This window comes from Amia ocellicauda, chromosome 7, assembly GCF_036373705.1.
Source record: "Amia ocellicauda isolate fAmiCal2 chromosome 7, fAmiCal2.hap1, whole genome shotgun sequence".
Lineage (NCBI taxonomy): Eukaryota > Metazoa > Chordata > Actinopteri > Amiiformes > Amiidae > Amia > Amia ocellicauda.
In genome coordinates this window covers 33,167,370-33,184,074 of record NC_089856.1, presented here as the reverse complement: position 1 = coordinate 33,184,074, position 16,705 = coordinate 33,167,370, and the positions used below count along the sequence as shown (strand labels likewise).

At 37.6% G+C, this 16,705-nt stretch overlaps 1 protein-coding gene across 2 annotated transcripts in view; it reads left to right on the top strand.

The window, feature by feature from the left end:
- The window catches only part of pik3cb (phosphatidylinositol-4,5-bisphosphate 3-kinase, catalytic subunit beta), a 62,032-nt gene that overhangs the window by 33,535 nt on the left and 11,792 nt on the right, over window positions 1–16,705 (top strand). For both annotated transcript variants that reach the window (XM_066709278.1, XM_066709279.1), the window contains 12 exons: window positions 651–879; window positions 1,369–1,592; window positions 5,132–5,314; window positions 6,066–6,233; window positions 7,507–7,596; window positions 8,293–8,544; window positions 9,435–9,531; window positions 10,150–10,280; window positions 10,944–10,997; window positions 11,286–11,474; window positions 14,166–14,287; window positions 16,436–16,579. In XM_066709278.1, the coding sequence (XP_066565375.1) occupies window positions 651–879; window positions 1,369–1,592; window positions 5,132–5,314; window positions 6,066–6,233; window positions 7,507–7,596; window positions 8,293–8,544; window positions 9,435–9,531; window positions 10,150–10,280; window positions 10,944–10,997; window positions 11,286–11,474; window positions 14,166–14,287; window positions 16,436–16,579 (1,883 nt within the window). The remainder of the gene's footprint in view (window positions 1–650; window positions 880–1,368; window positions 1,593–5,131; window positions 5,315–6,065; window positions 6,234–7,506; window positions 7,597–8,292; window positions 8,545–9,434; window positions 9,532–10,149; window positions 10,281–10,943; window positions 10,998–11,285; window positions 11,475–14,165; window positions 14,288–16,435; window positions 16,580–16,705) is intronic.

Below are 16,705 nucleotides of genomic sequence, written 5' to 3'. Positions count from 1 at the left end.
ATAACATCTGACTCCTTTGCAATCTAGTGGGGACAATAACCTGCTAATAAACCCTTTTCCCAAGGATTTAATTTGTTTCAAGGTTTTTTTTTTTTTTTTTTTTTTTTTTTTAATTCCTGCTTTGTTTCAATTGTTTCATCTTCCATCCGTCATATTTTTGATGCTTTCTTGTATTGTATATTGCGTGGTTTTACTTCCGCTGTACAACCCCTTGAAATATAAATAACTATTCTGCTGTGTTGCGCACATCATCCTATCGGCATGTCGTATCATGTGACATATCCAAAAGATCAGCTTTCAACAGGAAAACAAAACATTTCATTGAGACATTTAAATGTTTGAGACTTTAATGTCACTGCGGCTTTAGACAAGACTGCTGATGTCTTTCATGGCTGATACGTCACTGCCTGAATGTTCCCAGTGTCCTAGTACAAAGTGAAAAAATAGTGTTTTTTGATGGATTGTATTTTCAGAATTGCTTCCTTAAATGCTTTGTTTACTATGTCATAAACGCACCATACACAAATTAAACTGTCATTGGTAGGTCTTTTGTTTTTATAAAGTTTGCACTAGAACCTTTTTAAGGAACAGGTTATGGTTTCCGCAGCCTGCCATATATATATATATTTTTTTTTATTAATCCTTTGCAGTTACTATGGAAACAAGCCCAGACCTTCCCACTGTTCAGCTTCCTGGGGGAGATGGAGTCGTATATGTTCGAATGTGTGAACCAGACTGCTGTACACGAGGAACTGGAGGACGAGACACGGCGACTTTGTGACGTTAGACCCTTCCTCCCAGTCCTCAAGCTGGTCACCAGGAACTGCGGCAGAGCGGAGCGCCTTCTCGACTCCAAAATAGGTGTTCTCATAAGCAAAGGTACACCGGAGGCTATCCTGGTTGGACTGGGGAGTATAAAAGTCAGCCAGTGTAACGGGCAGTCTGCCGTGAATCCATTGTCCAGTCCACAAACCAACCAGATTGTGCCAGATCCCAGATACACACTTATAGCCTGTTCAAGAGTAAGGAGGAGGTTGTTAGTGTTCAATATTTCACAGCACTATTTCCTGATGGTGTAGATGGTATCTTTGGTTGCTTGCCAGTTGCTTTCATATATTTAATGTAGTTTATGCCAGGAAAGAAGGTTCACAAGTACAATATAAATCCTACATTCAAAATCTGGTTTATAATGTAAGAAACTGTTTGTAAACAACTGTGCTATGAAGAAAGCTGTGGATTTGGGTCCTGTTGGTGAATAACCTAGTGGTTATCCTTGAATTAGAGCATTGATGTGGTAGTTTTTTCCTCAATAGGAGGAGAACTGAGGCTCCATGAAAAAAACGCCTGCTTTTATTCCCCTCTGTAAAGGTCTTCATGAGCTGGATGCTCTGCAAGACTCGGAGGTAAAGGACTTCAGGTCCAAGATGTTCCGGATCTGCGAGGAGAAGATGCAGAAGCTCCAGATGTTTACATGGATGGAATGGCTTCAGACCTGCTTCTCCCCACAGCTGGATCCATGCACCCCAGACAGCATCCAGGACAAACTGTACGAGGGAATGGTCAAAGTCACCATGCATTTCAATCACTCCCAGGTAAGGGCTGTGGGTTCGGTCTGCAGAGGTTTGGGCTAGCAGCAGATATTTCCACAAAAGAATAACTTTGATGCATCTTTACTTTGAAAACCTAAACCTTTAAATGTGAAACCTAAAATGTTTGGTTTTGTTTGGAGAGAAAAACAGTCACTGTTAATTTAATCTGTGTTTTTAAACATTGAATCAATATATGAATATTATTATGCTTGGAATTATGCATGTTTGTAAGGTATTTTGGTAAATCACTTTAAATCATATAATTAGAAATGGCACTGTTAGCTGTCTGGCCTGTGTGTTTTATATTTTTGTGTTACTTTTAGTTACATGTTTTTAAAGTTTTAAGGTTTGAATACCATGATCATTATATTCTTAGAGCAAAATAGTAAGTTCTCTGCTAGTTTTACACAGGATATTGTGAATTGCAGAGCTTGGGTTTACAAAGGTCAAAATCTTCCCTAAGGCAGCCTCAAACACTGACTGAAGAAGAATGTGGATGATATGGCTGGCAGCCATGAATCTTGTTCGGGCTTGTTTGTAGGTTGTTCTTTTTTATTTTGCCGACTTACCCAAACACGTTTGCATATCAAGGTGAATCCTGAAAAACCAATGTGCGTTTCCAAAAAGTCAGACATTAGCTAATTGGTAGATCAATTGGGAAATCAGTTCTTGGTAGTCTTATTTGGTATGACAGTGGATGTTTTACATTAGAAAAATATCATCCCTTCACAATTCTGTTGGGACACATTTAAAATAACAGACTTTATTACTGAAGTGTGCTTACTGATAATTGTTGTTGTTGGTCCATCTTTAGAGCTGTGTGGGAGGGAGAGGATTTGGTGCTACTGTTAAAGGCAGAAGCTCATTGTCTTCACCGCATACAGTCATAACATTTACAGACGAGCAAGAATCAGGCCGTTTTTGTAGTTCATCTTCGAAAATTTGATGGAGTGAAACGGACAGGTACAGATCTTTAAGCCTCTGATAAACCTGCAGTGTGTTCACAAGTGAAAGGATTCTCACAACCATGCTAGGCATTTCTAGACGGAGTAAGTAAGAGTTCTACCTTTTTATAACCAATAATTCATTTGAATTCAGGTGATGCTCAGCCTTAAAACTGTTCTGACTCCTTTCTGGAAGACACATGTGCTATGTATGGTAATTAAGCTTTCTGCCAGTCTGAGGCCTCAAAAAGGAGGAAGAAAAGGCTTTTGGGTTTGTCAATGACCCAAATATCCTTCTTTCCTTTCTATTCAATTTTATATTTCCCAATTCAGACCTAGAAATAAAGTATATACAGCTCTTGGAAAAATTGAGACCACTGCAAATATTTCTTAAATCAACATCTCTACATGTATGGCAGCCATTCCATTCATATTTGGAATTTGGGAGAAATGTCCGTAGTTTATAGAATAAAACAAATGTAAATTTTACCCAAACGTATATACCTATAAATGGCAAAACCAGAGAAACTAATAATTTTGCAGTTGTCTTTTAGTTTTTTCCAGAGCTGTATATTATATTATATATTTTAGGCTGAAATGAGGTAACTCCTGACACACTTCTTCAGGGACTGTACCAACACTAGACACCCATTTTTTAAGTTGTCTGTCTGAAGGATTTTGGGAAGAATGTAGCAGTGTCTGTGCTTCTCTTTTCTCGTATTACTTTATCACATGGATTGAAAAGCATATTTTAAATTTGTATTACATTTATATTATCCCCAATTGGTTATCAATGTTAGTTCTTGGAAAATCATGATTATAGTTAATGCCTATTGACTTTTTTTGTTTTGTGGTTTTGGACTGGTGACACAAACAATAAGGAAATTAGGTACTAGGTTTCTGGTTAACCATGGTAAAGTTTTCTGTAATACCATAAAGTGCTGTTTTAGTTTACAGCTCAATTCTGAAGAGTAAAGCTGGAACTTCAATTTCCTTACAAGTGCAAGGCAATATTAAAGAGTCCATTCTACTGTAGTGTTTTAAGATTCCTCCTTACTATGATTATCTGTGTGATCTCTCAAGTAGTGATGAAATACAAAATAAAACTTCTTATAAATGTTTATTTAAAATGTGTCAATTAAACCCTGATGGTTTTTAAATAATTTCAAGAGCAATATTTTCTGATAATGACCGATACTTTCATTTGCTTAAATTTTTCAATTACAATTTCTATTTTCACAGAATTAGTAGTAGGTTAATCCAAGGAAGTGAGTAACTGTGATTAAGATATTGCAGTGCAGAAAGGAGAGATTTTTCACTATAATTATATTACATCAGTAGGCTACCTGCCCCATTTACCTAGGCTTTGGAAATGCCATTCTCGACCGATAAATGATATAAGTATGCACAAAGATTAACCATTTCATCCATTCCTTGCAGTTTCAAAACATTTGCCTTTTTTCTGAGATGTTCTCTTCTTTTCATCATCAATGTGCCCAAGTGCCAGGAAAGTGTATGATTTGTCTATGGCAAATTACAAACTGCAAATGGGAAGAAAATGAAGCATTATTAAATGGAATTTGTAATACCGTTTCCATTCAGTTTCCATTCCAATAGCTAATTGAAAGGACCACACAGTGTAGCATTTAGCATCTTTCAGAGATTTTTTTTTTTGCTTGTTTAAATTTACCTATTTATTTTCTCTGAGAGTGGCTGAGAGCTTCTGCAAGTAATGTCTGATCTCTATTTTATGGCAGTTCGTAAAGCTCTATGAATCTAAAAGCTATTTGGATTCAGCTCCAAATTGCATCTGTAACCATAATGTAAATGCATGTGCATGGACAACACTGTGAATTATGTGCTTGGCTTTGAAGTTCACTCACCAGGCAATTGTGCCAAAGGCAGCTAGCTGTAATTTTATAGGCTTGTACCTACACAGTGATCTGAGGCAACTGCCATTGTCAGGGGTACACATTCTGCATAGTTTCACCTGAAATGAGTCCTAAACATTCCTACAATGGGTCATTATGGATAATTGTCTGACAGCATGATCATGCTTTTATTTCAGTTTTAATCTTCTCCGTCTATATTTCAGGTAATGGTAAAGTTCAGTGGTTCTCGGTTTTATGTTCATAAATTAACAATCTAATCTCCTGACCTTTTCTTTCATTCCATTCTTCGCTGTATCTGAGCATATCCTTCAGGATAATGCAAACTTCAGTCTAAAAACCCAGGTTTGAAACCCAGCTAGGGTTCATGTGAGCAGTTCATTATAATTCCTGTGGACTGCAGGTTTTTTCCTGACAATCCAGTGGTCTGTGATTTTAAAGCATTCTTTATTTTGAATGCTAATGAACTAAAACAAATTGAGCCTGTTAATTATTATTATTTTTAGTCCTAAGCCAAGCCAAGTTTTCCCAGGTTAATGTAGTGTGACACTGTTATTGAAATCCTTTGCATTGTCCCCAGGAGTAAAACTCAATAACGGGTCTATTTTTATTTAAAACCTCCATGTATAGATCAAGGACATTTTTCCATAGTTCTCTTATTTCATGAATTCCTTTTAAAGATGTATGTTGTTCTCTCGTCTCCTGTCAGGACACTGCTAGTCTCATAATTTCTCCTTACACTACTCCCAATGCCCTGACTGAGCAAGCAGTGAAAAAGTGGCTGACGACGCATGGCACAGACGAAGAGGAGGTGAACTGCAGCAATTATGTCCTGCGAGTCAGTGGGAAGTTGGAGTTTCTCTTTGGTGACCACCCGCTTATCCATTACAAGGTGTGTACGCAACACAAGCAGTGTTCGTGCTTTCAACCAGAGTTTTAAAAACAAAAAACCCAGCCCATGCTGTTGGCCATTTTCATGCTTGTGTGGTGAGAGTCCTCTCAGGTTTTTGCCACATTTTCTGTATTCAAAATGGCAGAAGTCCACACACGAGCTAAATATTTACATTCATTTGCCTTGGGCGCATGCACATCTAACATTACTATAAACGTATAAAATAATATTACACATTACCCCAATTTGCATTTAAATGGTTTAGTTTTGTCTTCCCCTGTGAAATGCTGTGTAGAGACTTTTATTCTCACCTTTCAAATCTCAGCCAAACAATGACATTCTGTCATTTAGAGTCTTTAATAATGAAAAATGTTATTACAGGTTGATTCTATTATGTTTAGTTTTTATAGGAAAAGCTCTGAACTCTTGTTTTTGTTTGCCTTCCAGAGGGGCATTAAACCAATATACCTTAAAGTCAGGAGGTTTCATTAACACTAACACTTGTGTGATCAGCTGATGTATTTGACTGTGTCTGTTAGCCACAACACAATCTAATTCCCCAAAAATAGTTTTTGGATCTAACCTGTGTGATATTTGTTCTCATTGTAATGGGCTTAAATCCATGCATTGTTTCATCTTAAGTCTGACACTGCTGATAATGATGAATTACTTGTCAATGTGTTGAATGCTTAAATCTTGGCATGCATTTGTGACTTGGCTTATTCCATGTGCTCCATTTTCTTTACCTCAGTATGTAAAGACCTGTGTAATGAGTAGAGAGAACCCCCACCTGACCCTTGTTGACTGCTGCACTATCAAGGAGATGTTTGAAAAGGAGATCTCGTCAATTGGTGCAGTTGTGAATCGGAAAACCTCTAACCCTCCACTCCCATTACCACCAAAAAGGAGAATAGCTTCGGTAAGCATCTACTGTGAGACCGTGGTGCAATCCTCTCTGCTTCCCTGTCACTCTTGCATGTATAGGTGAATGTTGAAAAAACAAATCCTGAATTAAAGGATGCAAAGATAAGAAAGCTGGTCAAAGAATACATAAGCAATTTAAATGTGTTTACATCTCTAATTGCCCAATATATCTTTTCACCTGTATTCTTAACACACTCGGACTGATGGTCTTCCTGATTCATAAAACAAATATCTGGTTTTCTGAGCTGTGTACAGAAGGGACCACTAGTGTAACAAAGTTTCTCAATGCAAATGGGATATCTACTTCCTGTTTCTTAAATGCATGACATCATTTGAAAGGTGTGAAATGGGTTGTCTTTTTTTTTTTTTTTTTTTTCTGGATTTTAATTCAGGTTCATTGACCTTTTAGTGGCTTTTAATAAGTCGGTCATATTCATAAGAGGCCCTTGTAGGCAAGAGCCTCTTTTCACAGTGGGGCTGTTGATGTGTAAATAAGGCTAAGTGCATCTTAATCGCTCATCCTCCATGCTACCTCTCGAAGCGAGTTAATCATGCACTGAGACCTTGGTTACACGAAGACGTAATTGTTTTCTCTGTTGTGGTAATCATTAGCTTAATCACTGAGGAATATGATTGCTTTATTGTAATGGACAATTTCTGAAGAAATGTCTGCATGCCCTCTAACTTTCTCATTTTAAAACTCAAAATTATTGTATTATTTGAGGCATTTTTGCCAGTGGACTGCTTCACAAAGCTTCTCTGTCATATGTGAAATATTTGTGTATAACATTTATATTCAGCACTGGAATTGACATGTACAAACAGTGACCTAGCAAGCCCTCAATCAGCATGTGCACAGCAGTGTGCAAAATATGCGAGCACATGACTACTTTACAGACTGTAGCATTACAAATTGCAAATTGACTTCTACATTTCCAAAAACAAGTTGCTTTTTCCAGTTACAAAACTGATGGGGTGGGTTAATGCTTAGATGTTGAATGGCAGTCATATGATTTTAAAATCTGTATTTGAATTCAAATCAGTGCCTTCCATCAAATATTGTTATATTGTTATGCACCAAAGTTACAGAGGAAAAATGTAACTCAATCTATTTGTCTTGAAGTAGTCTTAATCGTGCTGTAGCTGTATTTTTCCAGTCAGTCTGCTCAGTATTGAATTTGGGCTGCCATCACTTTGGATTCCCCTGTCCTTTTACAGTCTCCTAGTTTGTTTTTCTATCCTCTAACAACACCATTCTGTATTTTTAGCAAATATCTACCTGTGTTTGGGATGTCACTGCCCCTTTTAAGATTGTTCTCGTCAAAGGAAGCAAGGTCAATGCAGAAGAATTGGTCAAGGTAAGATTCAGAATTTTAGTGACCTATTGAAAATGGTGGCACAAATGAGCAATCTGATAAACTGGACTTCTTGTAACAAAGTGGTCTTTCCTTATAAAAACACCATGCCAACATATCACATTAGTTTTAGCCAAACAAAAATATTTAGTCGCATAATACTCGTAAGTATTTACAGCCTGTTTTGGAGGGAAAATAACAAACTTCTATGTGTGTAGTGTGAGCAGTGCTTGGCACAGCCTCACCAGCAGAGCAACAAACCCAATACTCCCAGAGACCGGTTCCCTGACATGGGGGATTTGTACACACTGCTTTGTTCAAAGAGGGATTGAATCACTTAAGCAAATACATTTAGTTACAAAATGGTAATTTAAACAACTCTGAAAATAGACTAATTGTTTAATCTTTATTCTTCCTTGTATATATTGAAGCATCTGTAGAATCAAGTGTGTGCTTAGGAAAATGTGAAAATAAAGGTTTTAATTCCTTTACATTTAGTTCTTAATGATCAGTAAGAAAACGAGCAAAAAATTACCAGGTTTATGGATGCTGAAATGCACACAATCCTTATTATATAATTTTATTTTTCAGTTCTGATTTTAGAGAGACCATTAAAACTGAATGGATATCTCTGTACAGATCTGTGTAATGTTAATGAATGTAATCAGGATTTGAAGCTCCCTGGCTCTGTCTTCTCAGGTGCAGGTCAGGGCAGGGCTGTTTCACGGCACAGAACTGCTCTGCAAGCCGGCCGTGAGCTCGGAGACCTGTGGGAAGAACGAACACGTCTGGAACAAAACACTGGAGTTTGACATCAATGTCTGTGACCTGCCAAGAATGGCCCGGCTGTGCTTCGCAGTGTATGCCGTGATGGACAAAGTGAAAAAACAAAAGTCAACCAAGAACATACACGCCTCCAAGTATCAAACGATAAGGAAAGCAGGGAAAGTAGTAAGTTGAATTTTTATTAAATTTTTCCCTACAGAGTGTGAAAGGTTTTATATTATGCTACGTAGGGGTACATTTGTTAACCAGTTTCATTTTAGGTTTTGTACTTTTCAAACAATGACAATGTGATGCACACTAAAATCCCTTTCTATTGATCTTAATTTTCAACTTTTTAAAATGCATTATCTATTTAACATGTTATGTCTATTATTCAGTGCCAAGCATCAACCTAAATGTTGTGTATAATATTGCAACAACCCCCCCCCCCAAAAAAACAATCTTAATTTAAAAATCTGTCAAATGTAATGTATTCAGACTGCTAGTCATATTACTAATTAGTCATTTTCTAACTTCAGAAAACCAGGACCTGAATAACACTTCCTCTAGTTACAGGAAAGTGCATGCCTGTGTGTAAATGTGTTCAGATATGTATATAGCTTTAGCATACATGACCAGAGAATAGGGGAAATAAGCAACTTCTGTACGAGCTAAGTTTCCCCCAAGCAGTGACATCAATTCTGAAAATACAGAAGCAAATAAATCCACTTGACCGAAGGGATAAGCTTGCACATTTAATCGGGTTTCATGTTTTCTTTCAAGCTTCCTCCTACATGCTAAACGCCAACATGCACATTTACAAGAACATTTTGTTGCGGATGCTGGTCTACAGATGATGATGATTTCCTTTGTACTAAAAATACATTGAATTTCCTCGGCATCTCCTGAAATGCCATGTGCCCATCTGCAATTAATAATACCACAATTGTGCGTGGGCTTCATTCATCCATTCGTTCAGAGAACAAGTCAAGAAAAGTCTATGTTCAGCAGAAGTTAAAAATTGCATCTCTTTGAAATAAAGCCTTGATGTTGTTCCCCTCCCTCCCTTTTACCAGCACTATCCAATTGCCTGGGTGAACACCATGGTGTTTGATTACCGTGGACAGCTGAAGACCGGTGATATTATCCTTCACAGCTGGTCGTCTTTTCCTGGTGAGTTTTTATTTTTATGCCGGAATAAATGAGGCCCAAATGTCAGCACTCGCATACAGGTTTCAACTTAAATCTTTGAAATTGTCTTCCTAACATTTGCGAAGTCAAGGTTCAGAATATCCTTTATTATTAAAAGCAAAAATTTATCAAAAAGCTGCAGAAAGCCTTTATGGTTGTGGAATAACCATTTCAGCTACAGTATGTTACTTGAACCGCTTTTGATTTGATTTCAAAAACAATGATGTATATTTTCAAAGGTTACATGGTTAATGATAAAACTAAGACCTGAAAATTGAAATGAGTATTGTTGGGACAGCTTACACAAAATTGTAAGCAAAGGTCTGACACGAGGAAGGGTTTTTCCTTTAAATCAATCGGGTACAACTGGCACCTTATTAATTTCCTAATGTGAAGGCCGTAATGTAAATATTTTTTCATTAATGGTATTAGAATTATCTTAAGGCAATTGTTGATCCAATTTGAAATGATTTTGCCACACTTGGACTCTGTGCTTTCTCTGTTCCATACAGCAGAATGGGTTTGCTCTTTTGGCCCACCACAACAGTTGTTGTTTCTTATGACTCTGTGTAAGATCATGGAAATGCCTTTATCTTTCAGATGAACTTGAAGAAATGCTCAATCCCATTGGTACAGTACAAACCAATCCATACACTGAAAATGCTACTGCTTTGCACATCCATTTCCCAGAGCACTCCAAATCCACAATCATCTTCCCCCTCTTCGACAAGGTGCAGTGCACACACTCGGCTCATTTAAACCAGTTAATTATCAGTAGCCAGATGCCTGTCAGGAGAATAATGTACTTATTAGCCACTGCTTTCTCTGTTTGACAGAAAAGGCATTTCTAGAGATTTCATTAAAGGGTTCTCTAAGTAGGGTAATGAAACACATTTTTTTAGTGCTGTTGAAAATAAATACCTCATTATAAGAACCATTCAGCAATACGTTTTTAAAATAAATGTTAATATCAAGGTTGTTTTGTTGAATATCAATTTGAAAATATGGCGTGGTTTAAAGGTGGTTTGTTTTATACAATTCATAAGTATTTCCTTACTGCAAATGTAATGGTGAGAGAGTGGTTGACAAACCAGTAATAGTGGTAGGGATTTACCTTTTGGGAAGTACCAAAATGTTCCATATACATATTTATGTGAGTTGTGCACATTTTTATAGTTGTTGTACATCTGTGATAAACCGGTTTTATATATAGCACAAAGTGTACAGTGAGTTGATACCTTCATCAGATGAAAATAGCTTGTACATTTAAGTATAAACTGCTTATTTGTTTGATTTTGAAAGCAGAACAGTTTCTAATGTGGACAAGTAGGCCACCTGGTGGAGGAGATGCATCTCAGCGTGTAATAGTGTTATTTTGTATCTTTGGTTCACAGATCTTGGAAAAGGCAGCTGAGATTGCAAGGCATAGTGACTGCATGCCTATGGTTGTAAGTTAATTAAATTATTAATAGACTTTTTGGTATTGTGCATGCTTCAAAATGTCACAACTTTGAGGTGAATTTCAGAGGATTTTAAATCATTATCTCATTACATAATAGTTTTCTGTACATTCTGTTGTAATTTAAGTGGGTAAGGATTAGATTTATATACTACCAACCCTATCCCTGACTGCAGCATGACAAGTCATTAAACCTTTCAATTGAAGGCACTTTTTTGTCATCTGTTGTACACTGCTGCCACCTAGTGTTTCATTCCGAAACCTTGTGTTTCTAAAGGGCCGGGGAGGGAAGAAGTTTCACATCGAGCTAAAGGAAATAATGGAGCGAGATCCCCTGTCTCAGCTGTGCGAGAATGAGAAGGATCTCATCTGGACATTGCGCTACGATTGCAGGGAGAACTTCCCCCAGTCACTGCCTAAACTGCTGCTGTCTGTGAAGTGGAACAAGCATGAAGATATGGCACAGGTACCCTGAACACCACCGGGCTCTTTTCTTCATGCTGTGATGAACAGTTGAGGGGGTGAGGGAGTGAAAATTGCACTGCTGATAGCATTATAAATAATGACATCTTGAACTTGCAGGATGTATGATTGGATTTGTGGTAATTTTGCTAAAATTACCACAAAAAAGGAGTGAAAGCAATTTGGATATTCAGCCGACCAATCCTTTTTAAAGGATCCTGTCTTAAATCAAATGTCTTTCTATCTTAGCTTTCTCTTAGTTGCATTTTGTGTTCACTGAGGTTTGGACAAAAAGCAAAGTTTTGAAATGCAACCCTAGGTGTTAATGCAGAATTATCTGACATGCTTTAAATTAATTTCAGATGTGTTTTTTTTTCTCAAATTAGATTATCAGGGCCTGAGTATTAAATGTCCTTCCAACCTTTTACACTTATTAAATATATAGGGTTGTGGCTAAAGAATTGAAGACACAGCAGAGCTGTAATGAAATTTCTGTTTTCTCGAGTGTGTGTTGAGCAACTTTCATTGGGGATTTGGGTCTGCCCCTTGTGCACATTATAAACTGCTGTAAAAACAGTTCTTGGGTTGCCCTTTAACCTTAACACGGCGGCTACCAGGTACCCACCCTGCTCGCACCGCACACTGATCCAAACTTCCGTTCCCAAATAACAAGTAATGTAAATAAACGTCCTCTTTTTCTGAACTTCCCTGGCTGGCTGTGTGGCTTCTGTCTGTAGTCCACTTGGCTCCCTTGCTTTCTTTTATAAAATGTATAATAAAAGTGAAAAAAAAAAAATACTGCCTGTTTTTCATCAGGAATAATGGTTTATCTTGGAGAAATACTTGATCAGGTAAAAAGCATTGCTTAAAGGCTGGTATACCGTTTGAATCACCTTGATGGTTGATGAAAGGCCTAAATCCCATCTGAGCAGAAGATATTGATTGCTTTGGTTTAGCTGTGCTCTATTAAACTAATGAACCATATTTCATTAATATTTCTCCACCCCCATAAGCCATTTGTTTTTAAAATATGAGATTCAATATTGAAATGTTTTTCTTTGTCAGAAAACCTAGCAGATGCTTTTGAAGAATTCCAACATGGACATATTAGTGAAGACTAATTCTATAAGGGAAATGATCAAGTGATTTTCAAGAATCAGTTAACGTGAAACTGATAAATGGTATAATGTGATCAATTTTGTTCTCCTGATTTGTTTCATTTGCGGTGGTTTATGTGTAAAAATCCCCTGTCTGCCATAACATTATGAAGCTTATTGCTTCAGGTTATATATTAATTAAAAATCCTAGTAAGATGAGTTGAAGTGAATTGATCCCATTTTATGAAAACATGGAAGTACAGTACAACTTGAGAAGGTGATGGTGTGGTCATAGACATGGAAAAAGCCAGGGTAAACAACTTGCAGTAACTTGTGAGAAATCTGTTGGAATTCTGTTTACACTACTATACATAAAAGCTATTGAAATGAAATGTGCCAATAAAACAATATTGGCACAAATAACGGAGAAGGGTAGTCTCCACTACACCAGCTGTCAGGTTGCATTTCACATCTGTCCTGGACTGTGGTTCACTGCTGAGGACAACAGAAAACCCTCAGGGTCTTGCATTCTTAAACACTGACTATCTAAACGTGTCACTCACTATCCTTTTGTGCTAGCTATTATCTGTGTGAATTGAAGACCCTGCCAACTGGGGATTGTTAAAATAACAAAAGTCAAACATCAGCTTGCATTGCACACTTAAGAAAGGAAATGAATCGGAGGCAGACAAATTCTTCTGGCTAATAGCCTCCTCTGACCTGTCATTGAAAACTCCATGGTATAAACAATGTGTGTTTGGTTAGCTTTTAATTTTTTAATTTTTGTATTAGTATTTTTTTTTTTTTTTTAATGGGCCTTGTGTTCACTGCAGCCATCTGGAGAGACGGTCTCGGATGCAATCCTAATTAATGGGATTGTGTTGCTGTAACAATAGACTGGCGATGAATTGCCCCTTCTACTTTGCAGAAATAATACAAGATGAAATCTAAGTCTGGACTTTGAGACTCTTATTGCATTGAGACTGGGGGAAATTCAGAATAATTGTATTATTATTAGGCACTGGTTTATAATATCGTATTGACTTAAATTTTTGTTCCTTTTTAAAGACGCATCTTAAGTCTTTTTTTTATTTTTTATTAAATCATTAAACTGAGAAAGGCCAAAGGTTCAATCATTGTTCAGAGGTTGGTGGAAAATTGTGTACATGTTTTTTTCTAATCTGTATCCAGATTATACTAGCATAGCTAATGAATCCAATTAGTTTCTTTTTTTACATTCAGCGATATGTAATACTCTGTATTTCATGCATACAGCTTTCAATGTATGCTGGACTTCACTTATATATATATATATATGATGGCAAGCTCCCTGTGGATTTAGAAATCATTCCAACGTATGCCACAAATGAGCTCATCAACTGCGTCATGCAAAACATGTGCCTGTGCTGTGAAACTTGTTTGAAATTATTTGTTATGCTTGCATAAACCCTCGGTGCTGTGTTGTAGCATGGAAAATAGGTGTAGTGAGCAGAGTTATATGCTATGTGTGGTTTATTAGTAATTTACATTCTTGGTGCTCATGAGTGGGTGAGATCTTGACAAACCCCAACTTGATTTCTCGGGTATGTCGTTCACAGCTTCAAGCCTTACTGCAGATCTGGCCCAAGCTGAGTCCGAGGGATGCACTGGAGCTGTTGGATTTCAACTATCCTGACCAGTATGTACGGGAATACGCGGTTGGCTGTCTTAAAGACATGAGGTATATCCTGCCTTTATCCACATATTTGTTTTTATTCCAGCTGAAGTCTTAAATGTTTTCCTTGTTGAATCATCTGTCATCAGTCTGTCAATTCCTACCAGACACTGGCTTGCACTTTAAAGCCAAATTATTCAAGCAAAGTTATTCCAACACCAGTAATGAAAGAAAAGTAGTGTAAAAATATCCTTCATGTCTGCGTTTGTTGAAGCCTAACATTTTCCCGGTTATGTTTGTCTCCATTCTTCCACAGTATAACCTTCTGTCCACCACCAACAAATCATAGTGTTTCTCTTGTAATATAATAATATTAGTGGTACTGTAAAGTGATCTGATTTTTCTCCCCCCGAATCCCTTCCTTATTCCAAATTTCTTAATGTGGAACTTGATATTTAGTAAGGCAATGAGTGACAGCTGGCTCTGACAGCCATTTCTCACCCCTGTGACTTCTGAAATGGCTTTTTGCTGAACATTTAACAAAACACCGGATTGTTCTGCAGTGTGGGGTAATGTGAACAGCAGTTTCACCTAATTGGTAAAGAGGAACCGGAGGGTGTTCAGGAATTTCTTAAACGGGTTTAAACTACTTTGCTAAGGACACAGGATTCACTTAAAATAGGCTGTGAAATGAGAAGAGCATGTTCCTTTTTAGATTAATTGTACTTTATTGATCCAAGAATCGCATAACTATTTTTTGTAAAGATCAGAGGGAGCCAGCTCCAACAACGTGGCTGTACAGATTATCCCAGACACTTGCATCCCTCTCTGAAATGGGTTACTTCCTGTTTTCTGTCTTTCATGTACCTGTGCCCAGTTTCTATTTGTCTCATAAGAAGCAATCATCGTTCCTTTTAGAAACCAAACTGGGCAATTTCATTGAGCAGTGGATTCGTAACACGGATGATAGTTTTGTTTTTAGTTTGAATTTTCTCAGTGTAGAATGGAAGTCTATTTCTGGATCATGCCAATACACTGAATGTTCATTAAAATTTACAATTTGAGAAATCATAGTGTGCACTGCTGCAACAGTAATTTCATTAGAAAATATCAGTGCTCTTGGTTAGTTTTGCAACGTGTTTGGGAACCACCTTAGATTTTCCAGTATGGGACTAATAGTGTTTGTGTTAGAAATGCTAAATACCTGTCCATATCACTTAACTCCTACTAAACTGCCCTACCAGAACAATCATCTGGCTTTTAGGGACCCCCTCATAATCACAATGCATCTTTTCACCCAACATGTTACTCAGAATACTGGTTGCTCCTTTACTGGCAGTATATGACACACATTCTACCCTATGAAGAGCACATACCTTCCATTGGAGTGAGTCTATAAAGGGTAATTGACAAGGAACACATAATCCACAATATGGTATGCAACACAGAATAATACACATTTGTTTATTTTTGAAGCACAAGGAGCTAGGACTGGGAGTCCTCTTCTACTGGCACTTGTTCTGCTTTTCTGCTGCAGTACTGAGATTGAAAGATTCAGAAACCATTTCAGTGTTTTTTGTTCTTACCCTCCGATAGGATTCATCTTTCTTGGTGAAGGGGGATAGCATTTCTATATTGGCAGCTGTGTAGATGTTTCACTGCTACAAGTCTCTGTACTGACTACCAGTGAGCTGTTCTTGAGAGGAGGGTGTTTCAAGCCAGTTTAATGAGTTTTCGGATAACGGAGTTCTGAGATTTCGTCAGGGATCATAGGAGCTGTAAAGCAAACCTCTGAAAAGGTTAGAGGTTTCTGTTGAGCAATTTCCACAAGTCTCTTGGAAAGAAACTTTTTTCTATGCTGTTCTACCATACTGTAGGGCAGTCAGTTGTGTTTTCCATCCAGTTTAATTTATCCCAACCTACAACTCCTTGGGTAAAACCAGATATTCCATCTGCAAGACCTGGCTGCTTTATCAACTTGATTGGGTTTTTTTTCTCCGATACATGCTATACAGAATTATTTAATGCATTTAAAATAAGATTTGTTGGAGTACAGTGTTTTGGTGGTGTTACATCAAAGTTAGAATTTCAAAGGATTTCTGTTCAGCAGACTTAAATACAAATATTTGTGCCTGGGAACATCTTTAGAGTGACGTTTGTATTGTTAAATGTTTCTCTCTCTCTCTCTCTCTCTCCCACTCTCTCCTCTCGCAGTGACGAGGAACTGTCTCAGTACCTGCTGCAGCTGGTGCAGGTCCTGCGCTATGAGCCTTATTACGATTGCGCCCTCTCCAGGTTTCTCTTGGAAAGAGCGCAAGCCAATAGGAAGATAGGCCACTTCCTGTTTTGGCATTTAAGGCAAGTCATTCAGAGCACTGTTGTTGGTTGTTGCGTCTGTCCAACACACTCCAGCCCTTGTGCGTGTAAAACAACACCCGTTTGTGGCTTAAACACACAAATAAGAAATATCCCTCCAATGGCGGC